This window comes from Toxotes jaculatrix, chromosome 15 (genome assembly GCF_017976425.1).
Source record: "Toxotes jaculatrix isolate fToxJac2 chromosome 15, fToxJac2.pri, whole genome shotgun sequence".
Classification (NCBI taxonomy): Eukaryota; Metazoa; Chordata; class Actinopteri; family Toxotidae; genus Toxotes; species Toxotes jaculatrix.
Window position 1 is genome coordinate 17,049,443 of NC_054408.1, and position 11,412 is coordinate 17,060,854.

Consider the following 11,412-nt stretch of genomic DNA (forward strand, 5'->3'; position numbering starts at 1 on the left):
TTATCCATTCTTGAAGGAAACGCTTGGCTGCCTATAGGATGAGAAATTATTATAAAAACATCCTTTTGAAAATGGTCTGCAGGTCAGAGGATGAAACATATAGAACCACCTTTGTGGTCACAATATTTGTTTGAGCAAAGCAATGTCCTTCTTACTACAGCAACAACCACCAGCCCACCTGCATACACAGACACACAGAGCTCTGAGTGGGCCACCTCAGGCTAAGCTTTATCTGTGGTGTGTAGGTGCTTTGGTTTCACTGGGGCAGACAAAAAGCAATTGTGATCACAGACGACACAGCTCACAAACATGGCTCTTATTCAGTAGCTCATAAGGCTGTAATGTGTGTGTGTGTGTGTGTGCCCTTTGGGAGTGATACACAACACCTTGAGTGATCACTGAAAGTAGCAGTAATGAGCACATGGCGTGGGAACAGCTAATTTACGCACAGCGACCAGCTGAAGAAAGCTATTTTTTTGTCTCTCGTTCCTTTCTTTTAGTTACTAACGTCTTAAAACTGGTGCAAACGCTGACAAACTGCAATAAAAATAACTGACTAACTAAATAAATAATCAGCAAAATACATTTCAAATACTACTGGTGTAAAATATCACAGTAACGAACAGCTCTAAGTCAAAAAATGACCCGTAGAGTAACCGCCTCTTCGCCAAATATGGAAAGTACACTCCCACTAAAATCCAAGATGGCGCAGCTCAAATGCCCATGGTTTGGTCACAAAACCGACTCCCCAGAACCAATGGGTGATGTCACGGGTGCTACGACCATGTCTTATACAGTCTATGGTAGAGAATAGCACAGCAACATGGATGCAGAAGTGTAAGCATTTTGAGGACGATGATGCTGATAATTTGTTTGTATGTTGACCATTTGTCTGTCTGATTTGGTGTGATGTGTGTGATATATACGCATGTGATTTTAATATTTGAGATTGTATCTTTTTATAATGTGGACCCACAGTCTGAAATTGTGGGTCCACAACTGAATTAAACAGGCATCCAGGCACAAAATCGCATCCAACACAGTGTGGGTCAAACAGAACTGTTCAAATAAACACAAACACAAACACACACACACACACACAGGGTCTCTGTGCATACACAAAATCATCTAAACTTCACAAACACCGACCCACATTCCTTCAGACCACTTTCAAATATACCAACACATATATAATATACCGGATGTGTGTACACAGAAATACAAGATGCACAAGCAGATTAATGGTGACGTTTACACAAGGTTCAGGCTGTGAGAGGGAAAAAGTGAAGGCTTTCTGTGCACAGTAATAATGTCCCGACAGGGTAAAGGTGTGAAAATTAGCGTTGATATAAACTGAAAATCTTGGTAACTTTTGCTGCTGTGAAGAATTGTTAGTTTACATTTCAAACTATGTGTGGAAGCCCAGACAACAGACTATTTCCACCCAGATGATTGGAAATGGGTGGAAACAGCAGACATCCTGCCATCTCTGTGACCAAAACAAACTGAATGTAGTTGTATATATATCAGTGGTACAATGGAAAGTAACTCTACAAACATACTAGCCCAATGCTGGCTTTTATTTGAAGCCAAGCAGTGTTATCTATCTCTAATGTGATTGGCAGACACTAAGCTGCTCTGGTCGTCTCTGTGATATATTTTTGTGCAGGACGAGCCCTGTGGGTTTTGACCCTTCATCTCTTACACCAGATTCGTGTTAAGAAGAGATTTCTTCGTGGCCAATATGGGCCAGAAGAAAAACTACATCAAACAATAACATATGGGCATATGGGTATTATATTAAGACAGACTTGAAATGTGACCCTATCCTTAAACACCCACACTATTTTTTTTTTTGTATGTGTGCGTGCGTGTGTGTGTGTGTGATATACCTACTTTTCCACCTCAGCAAAGGTAAAAACTTTTTTGTGCAAAAAGTGCAAAAAACAAAAAAGGATCAAACATCAAATAGAACAGGAACATGGCTTCAGATGAAAAATTATGATGCGCGTTTGGCCAAAGAATCATTGATCTTTCATGGGCAGCACTTTTGTGTCTGAGGCTAAAAGTACTTATACCTGTTTCACACTGCCACAATCACAGGAAGGACAAAATGCCTGCTGTCATAACTTCCTCCTGGCTACATACAGAACACTACCTCACTCATGTCTATCTATCTATCTTTTGGTCTCAATGCAAAGAATCGCACAAATGGAGCAAAGGGCGAAAACCTTCAGGCCCTGGTGTCATGGTGTTTGAGTGCATGAACAGTGAAGAAGTAGCTGTGTGAAAAAATAAAACGAGAACTTAACAGAGAAGGTCAAACCTGGACCTATTTGTTTTTTTTAGATGTCTGCTTCTCTGGTCAGTCACTGTGTAAAGTCAGTGTGATTTGTCAGATTGTTAGAAGACTAATTAAAGAATAATATATAGTATATCTAAATATAATGTATGGAAAAATATATTGTGCATAAGTCCATAATAAAATTCCATAATAGAGTCACTATTCATCAAAAGACTGGCTGAATCTGGCTCCAAAACTTCGCAGTTTCAGCCTGAGGTGAGGTGTTTCTGCTTCCTTCTCTCATCCAATACCTCATTTTACTTTTTGACTTTGTTGTCCTTTGAGGACGGAGTAACTGAATCTAACCCTGAGGAAAACCCTTGCCTATTACAAGCCACCTACAGAGGAGCATGGTGCTTTATGAACCACCTGCCTAAATATTCCTTCAGTCTGAATGAAGAGACTGTTTATACTTTATTTGATCAACTTCTGTCTGCGTCCCACTCTAAAATTCATTTAAAAGGGTAAACAGAGAGACACATTAAGACGGATGACGGAGGACAGTAAGATGGATTTCTAATTGCTGGCCTCACTGGCAGCTTCACTCAAAAAAGCACACCGATTTACCTCAAAGCACACATTCTCAGATTTCAGTAAGATGGAAAGTGTTTACAGGGCAATGAATGGTCATGGCAGAGTTTCTGTATGTACTGGAGGCTTGGAAGGCTGGACTGGGCCAGTGTGCCAGCCATTTAGTCACAGCAGGTAACTGGGTCAACAACCCATAATACCCTGTGTGCTCCTTCGACCCCCCTTCTCCATTCCTTCCCTGTTACTGGTTCTGTAGGACAGGAGCAGGGGCAGAGAGACAGGAAGAGACAGAAATAATCCTTTTTTGTGTGTGTTTAAGGTGACTTCAACTACAATTATTACAGTTACACCTAGTTTTGAATTTTTCTATTAGATGGTTACACACACACACACACGCACACTGTTCCCCTCTTGGTGCTGGCAGCATTTTGCTAATAGGAGGATATTCAGCCACAGAGGGTTAATGTGATGAGACTCAATATGTTTTTTCCTTCTTCTCCTTGGCTTTACATTCTCCCCATGCTCTCTCTCAGTCTGACTCTCTTCCGCCTTGCTTTCTCTCTTCCTCTCTGCAGACAAACACAGCTGAGATGTGGGCATACCACCAAAATGTGTGTGTGTTAGAAGCTCTGCCAACCTGAACCTGCTGACCTGCAGCTCTGACAGGCTCTCAGCTCTCTCTCTCTTTCTCTCTCTCTCTCTCTCTCTTTCTCTCTCTCTCTCTCTCTCTCTCTCTCTCTCTCTCTCTCTCTCTCTCTCTCTCTCTCTCTCTCTCTCTCTCTCTCTCTTTGCAGATGAGCTGGATTTCAGGACTCACTCTACAATGTAGACACAAACACACACTGTTTGTTTTACCAGCACGCCTTCATTGATTTATGTAAAACCCAAATCTTAAGGCTTAACTATTTCAAACCAGACTCCTATCAAATTGACTGTTATGGCACAGGACAGTGTGACCTAAGAGGTGTTTAAGGAGGTATCAAAATCATTTTTGAGAGACTCGTCTCATTAAAACGCCACAGGTAACACCAGCACTGGAAAGATATAATCCAGTATCTCAGTAGGAAAATTCTGTTATATTTTCAGAATCAACATGGCTTGAACTTAACAGTTAACTTAACCTAACTTAACTTATGTCTCCTTGATATTGTAAGCAGCCTTATGTGGAAATGATGGAGTGAAACCATGAGAGGACATCCCAAGATATTAATTATAAATTACATTCATCTTAGCCTGCCTCACAAAAGAGAAAAGCCTCTTATTACTCACTGTTGAGACACAGTAGATTCACTCACAGTGAGCTCACCAAATTAAACATAGCAAAGTCAATATTAGTATTTTTTTTTTCTTTGCAGAGAGTGATGAATTGAGATTTTAAAGGAAAATACGGCGTCAATGTCTAACTCAATGTTCCCTCATCAGGTTATTTAATTAAATCAAACCACCAGAAAACACACAGAAAGTCCTGACTTAAAATTGAAATGTAGAGTATTGGATTAAACTCACTTCATATTCTTCTCAGACCCAACACTAAACTGACATAGGTACATTTAGAGCCTTGGATATCAGAGGTCCAAGGGTAAGACTCATGATCTCATTAAGAGAGTAAGGAGAGCATAAATAAATTATGAATACCAGCTCTTGTTACAACACAGGTGATAATCTATGATCACGCTCAGGCAGGTGTAACACCAGGCTGTTTATGTAATGCCCTGAAGGTTCTGGTAGCTCCAGCATCTGTTGTGTGTGGAATAGATCTGAGCCAGCACCTGGTTACATCTACAGTCAAACACATAACAAGAACACTGCAGATGGTCCTGATGAGTGTCCCTGAGAGTCAGGAGACCTACACTTTAGTCTTTGTAACTTATTGCAGGAGCTGGTGTTATGTTAAAGTTGTAATCTGGATTTAAACTCACTCGGTCAAATCATTCATAAGCGAAGGGGATAAATTTTGTCAACTGCTGTATTTGTGGAAACACGAGGACTCAGTCACAGGATCTGAATGACTGATGCAAACTGCAGAACCTGAATGTAACTTTGAACAAAGTCTTCATCAGGGCATAGACTCATGACTACTATTTCTTTATGTATACTTATTTATACTACAGTGAGCTACTAACATGCCCGGCATTACTGTAACATAGCAGCCTGCAGTTCTCTACCCTGTGGGCTAAGAGAAAGACAACAAGTCCTTTCTTAGTCAGGGCCAAGCAGAATGATATAATCTATAAGATGTTAACATGTCAAGGCCTCATGTCTGTCAGCTTGTTTCAGGTCATCTGCCCTAGTGTCCAAAAATCACTTAAGGCAGATGACAGGATTGTGATGTCCATTGATTTATTTGTTTGGTTGATTGATCTGTTTGTCTCACTGATGATATTTGTCAGTGATATCTCAACATCTGCTGAGAACTTAGCTGCAAATGTTTATGGTCCAGTGGATGTTTTCAATGATTAATACTGAACTTTGTTCAGAGGCCTCCCACCTTTATTTATCCACATTTTCACTTTCTGACCCAGTATGGATTTTGGGAAAATGCATACTCAGTCTCCTGCTGCTGGCTACAACGCAGACACTTCAACAATGATTCCTTCATCTTCACCTTCTCACAACAGGCCACTGTTGTCCCACCACGTCTCTGCACACTCACAGCGTTCCCACATTAATGAAAGCAAATGGCTCCCTCTTGCGTCCGTTTTGTGCCTTTACTCAACTCTACAGTGAATCTGCACGGAGTTATGGTGTAAATGTGTCACTCACATAAATCTTACCTGTTTGACGATTTGAGGGTCTTTCCAATGTAACTGGGTTGTCCACCTTTTCCGGGCTGAAGGATGGTGTGAACCTGAAACATGTCAGCAGCAGGATCTGTACTCTGTTAACAGAAAATAAACATCCATGAGCGTTGGAGTTGTGTGAAAGGCACAACATCAGTTGCTCAGCAATGAGTCTGCCTGATAAAACATCTACAGGGGATGTAGCTCAGTGGTAGAGCGTGTGCTTTGCATGTACAAGGTCCTGGGTTCAATCCTCAGCATCTCCATCATACACACTGATCTCTGTTTAACAACAAGCACAAAGGATCTAAACATTTAGCCCTCTGCTGCTCTTATAGCAGAAAAAAACTAAAGCTGAATCTTTCAAATAGTTTGAACTTAATTAAAACACAGGTAAAGACTTTACAAGTTAATAAACTAATCCTTCACTAATTTGGTCAAATTAAGAGCAGATTTACAAATGAGTTGCCAAACAGTGAGACAGCCTATGTGTTTGTATGAGGGCATGTAAATCAGTGATAGACTGTGTGTTTTCTATGCTTCTTTGGCAACACAGATGCTGACTGACTCTGTTATAACTCCTTAAAGTGATTCACTTTTGAATGAACAACTGAAAAAGGTATAAGTAAAACATTTTTACAAATGAATAAATTAACCCATCGTGTAGCCAGAACACATACTAAAGGGGATGTAGCTCAGTGGTAGAGCGTGTGCTTTGCATGTACAAGGTCCTGGGTTCAATCCTCAGCATCTCCAATGTTTCTAATCCCATTAGGTCGGAAGAGACAACACTTAAAAACGTGCACATTTAACTTGTCTGAACTCATACATTCAGAAAAGACCTCTGTGACTCAAGAATGTTTAAAGTAACTTGTGATAATTGTCTGGTCAGCTGACAGTGTGGTTAATGCATTTATCTATTATCTGAACCAATCCCTTCCAAATACATAGATAAGAATTTGTTTGTCGCTGCGGTGAGATGTGATAGATTTATCTTTAGTTAGGCAGTTCTGCTGCTATATTAAATCTGAGAAACAGCTTTTCTTGGTGGCTTCTCTTTTGCCGACTAGGCCAAGAACACAGAAGGATTTGCATTTGGAACCACAGGTTGGTTCAGCACTGTCCTTACTGACACATAAATGTCTTGGCATGTATCACCTTTACAAAATCATATGCCACAACACTGACTTCTCTCTCATGCAGACTCCAACTTCTTGTGGGCAAACGCTGGAGCAACGGTATTTGTGTGTCTCAGGTGGAGACCTGTACCGATGGGACAGATGCTTTACAGCCATCACACAGCTGTGATTCAAATTGTTATAATTGCACATTGACATTGTGCCATTTTAAAAAAAGTTAGATTTGACTTACTTTTTGCATGAACATTAAAAACAGCATGTTTCTCAAAGTTGTAGGTTCAACAAAAGGCTTTTGTAGGCAGACATTTTCCAATGATGCCTAAAAACAGATCAGCAGGGATTTAGATCAACATTTGTTTTAACTCCTTTTTATGAGGGCCAAAATTCTGCAGGAACACCTCTGTAGGGAACGGTTTCACACAGATGGCACTTTCACCCTGCTCTATAGTGAAGTGCATACTTTAAGGTTGAATTCATTCTAAATTCAACTTAAAAGAGAGAAGTGAAGGCTTAAGCCAACGTACAACAAAAACACAGCAAAACTGAATGTGGTGGTACTAGATTTTATTTTCAAAGTAAGTTTTCTCATTGTAGATGGAACCTTATTTAATGCAACCATAAACACAGAGGTTGGAGGAGGTCAACCTGTATGGATCATTGCTAAAACAGTATGCAGATAGAAGAAAAAAATCATCTTCTGTCAATTACAGAGCTTTGCTCACTGTCCTGCCTTTTATTTTCATTAACAAAAAAATTGGGCTAGTCCTGGGATGAAAATTAAACACTGCAAAAGCCACAAAAAAACCCATTAAAAACTGTATTCAGTGACCAGTCATGTTTGATTTACCCAGTCTTTGGAGTGGTACTGTGGGGCCATATGATGCGATTATATAAGAAATTGTATAAGAATGTTTCTGTTCAGGCATGATGCAAAATAGTGCTCCTCTGTCTGCTCTCGTGGTCATTTGGGAGGCAGCAGCCAGTTGAAAAGAAGATGTAGATCCAGGTAGTTACTGCAAGAGAGAGTGATACACATTAATATACTCGATAACCAAGCAGCTTCTGACAGTCATTACGCCACAAAGAACCACTTTGAGGTGTGTTATGGAAAACTGACAGCTGACTGCTTATTGCATGAAAACAGCTGTATAAAGTAGTAGTGTTTGAGTGAGGACTACCCAGTGGGCCCTTTAGCACTTTTGTAGGGAGTCACTGCTCCGGAAGAACATCACATCCAAAACCGCAGAACCAGTGACAAAATTATATTAAAATGATCTGAGAATTGCTGGATATTCTGGGCGCAACCGGTTTGTTTGCGATTACTCTAAACATGGAAAATGCAACTGTATGCATCTTCAGATGCAACTGATATGTGACTACAAGACACCACATAGATGCAATCAGTAGCTATCACTAATTTCACTAATTACACCTGTCATGTTCCTTCTGTGAAGTCAGAAAAAAAAAAGACAAACGCGTGTTTCTGACGATTCGGCTGAGTACTTACACATTTCTCAACCTGCAGACCATCTTTGAAGAAAAGCATGTATGGCGTGATGCCGTCCTCGCGATAATCCAGCAGTCCCACCATGCCCTCTGGGGACATGGACTCTCCTGTGAAAAACTTCAAGGAGACAAGCACAACATGTCAGAAGACAGAGGCCAAAATTCAGATTTCACGTGAACAGCCAAAGTACACAGTTAAGATGATGATGACGAGTTAACATGCTAATACTTAAACGAGTTCCTTGCAACTCAGCAACATGGAAGTTACTTTTAGACTTGATATGTTTTGTGAATACAGTGACAGACTCTGCTAAGTTTAACTACCTGGTAGTTCTTGATATTTGCAACGATCTTCTTAACTGCAACTTGGGCGCCAGCCATGAAGGCGTCCACTCTCTCTGGACTGGACTCTTCCAACTTGACCTTAATCCTGGACGTGCAAACAGAGTGATATTCTTTAGTGTTTCTCCACCACACAGTTACAGATGAGGATGCACCACTTCAACTTAGTTTTTCCTCATTCATTTTTTTCTCCCCAAATCTGAATGACTCTTCCTCAACACACTGAAGCCTCCAGCACCAATACTCACGTCTTCATGTAGTCCTTAATGTATGCCACATACTGCTTCTTGTCGAAGCCTGTCTCCTGCAGTTTGTGGTTGAGGACGATGTCCACACCGCTAACACTGGAATCCTCACTGGTCTCCGTCACTTCTTCAGCAGAGGCGTTACCCCCAATTAGACGATCATCAATGCTATCTGTCCTGGTGACCACCTAGGCGCATTAAGCAGGGGAGCAGAAAGGACAGACATGAGGAGGGAGAACATCAATTAGTGAGAGTACAATATATGGCAAGGGAGCTGGTGAGGAGGTGAGAATAACTGTTTACTGGAAAGTCGGTTCATTGTTGTTACTTCTGGCTTAGGGAGAATAACTTCTCTTCGTTTGTTAAAATAAGCCAAACTTCCTGGTAAATCATTCAACAGAAGTAAAAAAAAAGTAACATACTTTCAGTTATGTTTAAAAGAATGACTGCAGTGATATCCTATAAAAACAATTACACCAGTCAGTCACAAAAGGCGCACCCAGCTCAAGACACACAGCCACATGTGTGAGCTACTCTGAGGTGTGTGAATGACACACAATGAAAACACAAAACTTCATTCAACAGTCTTGTGATCTTGTCCCATGAATGATGGGCTGGTTTCTGTGCGACTTGAGGGCAGGATGCTTCAAAGAACATGTTACTATGATTTAATAACATTAAAATTAATTGGGTGGCATTTTGGTGCTGTCTTTACACTTTGCTACTCTACCTGAACTTTGTGTATTACTTTTGAATTGGCAATTGAATCATCATCAAGCAACTGGTTTTCCACACGGGAAATTTCCCCAAGTATGATGCACCCTGTTGAATAACCATTTTCCAGTTTATCTCTCCAAAAGCTGTCCATCACATCTTCACAGAACCAAACACTGCATCTTCAAATGTATTGTTTTGCTGGACAAAAAGACCACACATCCAAAAATGTTTAGTTTACAATGATATTTGACAAAGAAAGAGAGGATATCCTCTCATCTGAAGGGATGGAATGAGAATATTCGGCCTTAAATACTTGCAGTTCATCTTTCTGCTGATTGCCTCAGGAATTAATCGACTCATCGTTTCAGCTTTAAGGTGTACCACTGACTCACCTTTCCTTCAACTTCGTAGAAGAGCCCGCATTCGGATTCTTTGACTTTGAAGGCGTCTGAGAACATCTCATCATCTGTGGAAGAAAACACTGTTATGACTCCTCTGAACACAAAGAACATCTGCAGGCTACCATCTGGATATATAAATATAAAATACACAGAACGTATACTGTAGGCTGAAGAAATCTATTACAATCCGGCACTGGTTTTGAAAATTAAAACATTTAGGCAAAGGATGCATCGATATACTTCCGACGTGGCGATGCTAATGCTAACTCTAGAAAAATCTGCCGGTCAGTCATCTCACCATAAATAAAACTGCAGCTAGTAGCTACGTGATGCCGAAAGGCCACATGCACCACGTTTCTCTTTAATGACTGAGGCTGCATTTATATCCCGGACCACTGTCCCGTATCACATCACCCCGTCGAAGATTCCCGTTATGGCCCACAACAAGGCCTTCACACTTTCCCCACTTTTAGCCAACTTACCGGCAGCTAAACCCTGACCAGAGCAAAAACTCTGCCCGGCTTCAGCTATCCGACAGGGTGGCTAACACTGGGTAGGCTAACTGGTTATCACTGTAAAGTTCTCCGTTTTTTCCTGTGCGTGTGTGTGTGGGGAAGCATCTGGCTAGCGCTAGCTTAGGCATAACACGAGTTAGCTAGCTAGCTAGCTTGGCCAGCTCCCTTTCTCGCTCTCTCCAAATACAGAACAACACAGCCAAAATAACCGCCACAGCCGAGACACTACCTGATCAACATGGAAAAGAACGGAAAACACGACTACTCACTGCTGATGATGCACCTGTAGATGATCATTTTGCTGTTTCGATGTTAAATCGTCAAGAGAAAGAGTGCAGGCCTGCCACCCTTTGAGCACGGGAGAGGTAAAAGACCGATCAGGCCGCGAGGCACTGTATTTACATCCTGCTGACGTCACCGTGGATCGACACAGGCTCTGAGCTTTGCTGCCTCTTTGACATGGTGGCCGCACGTGGTACTACACCCATCTATCTTCTATCTATCTGTCTGTCTGTGGTATCGACTAGTTCTAACTCAAGAATTCAAGAACTCCAGAGAACTATGATTGTAGAAATACTGAAGTCATGAGTCCATGTCCCAGTCCCCAGAAATCATCAGGCACCAGAACTAAAGCCTGAATTTGCACTGACTGATAACGTTTTAGTTGTGTTATCTGTAAAATTCATTTCCCACCAACATGAAGGTGACGATGCTGTCTGAACACTGATGAATCAGAACATAAGTTGAGAAGCACTTTCATGTTATCAGTCATGGCAGACTTTTTTTTAAGGTTAGTAGTGACAGGGATTTTGAAAAAAGGAGGACAGAGCAGAGAGACGATTCATCATCCTCGCTTTGATGATCTTAGATCAGCTGCTAAAGAGGGCTGCTG

At 41.1% G+C, this 11,412-nt stretch overlaps 1 protein-coding gene and 2 non-coding genes across 3 annotated transcripts; 2 read left to right on the top strand and 1 right to left on the bottom strand.

Moving 5' to 3' along the window:
* Positions 1-5,849: 5,849 nt before the first annotated feature.
* Positions 5,850-5,921, top strand: trnaa-ugc. Its single transcript has one exon. It is a non-coding gene; the product is annotated as a tRNA-Ala (tRNA).
* A 418-nt stretch (positions 5,922-6,339) lies between these two features.
* trnaa-ugc lies at positions 6,340-6,411 on the top strand. Its single transcript has one exon. It is a non-coding gene; the product is annotated as a tRNA-Ala (tRNA).
* A 930-nt stretch (positions 6,412-7,341) lies between these two features.
* Positions 7,342-10,923, bottom strand: tpt1 (tumor protein, translationally-controlled 1). The gene is made up of 6 exons (XM_041057915.1): positions 10,790-10,923; positions 9,997-10,070; positions 8,891-9,075; positions 8,625-8,730; positions 8,302-8,418; positions 7,342-7,807 (listed from the first exon to the last, which is right to left on the bottom strand). The coding sequence occupies exons 1-6, from the start codon at positions 10,815-10,817 to the stop codon at positions 7,805-7,807; spliced, it is 513 nt and encodes a 170-aa protein (XP_040913849.1). The 5' UTR covers positions 10,818-10,923; the 3' UTR covers positions 7,342-7,804.
* Positions 10,924-11,412: the final 489 nt, after the last annotated feature.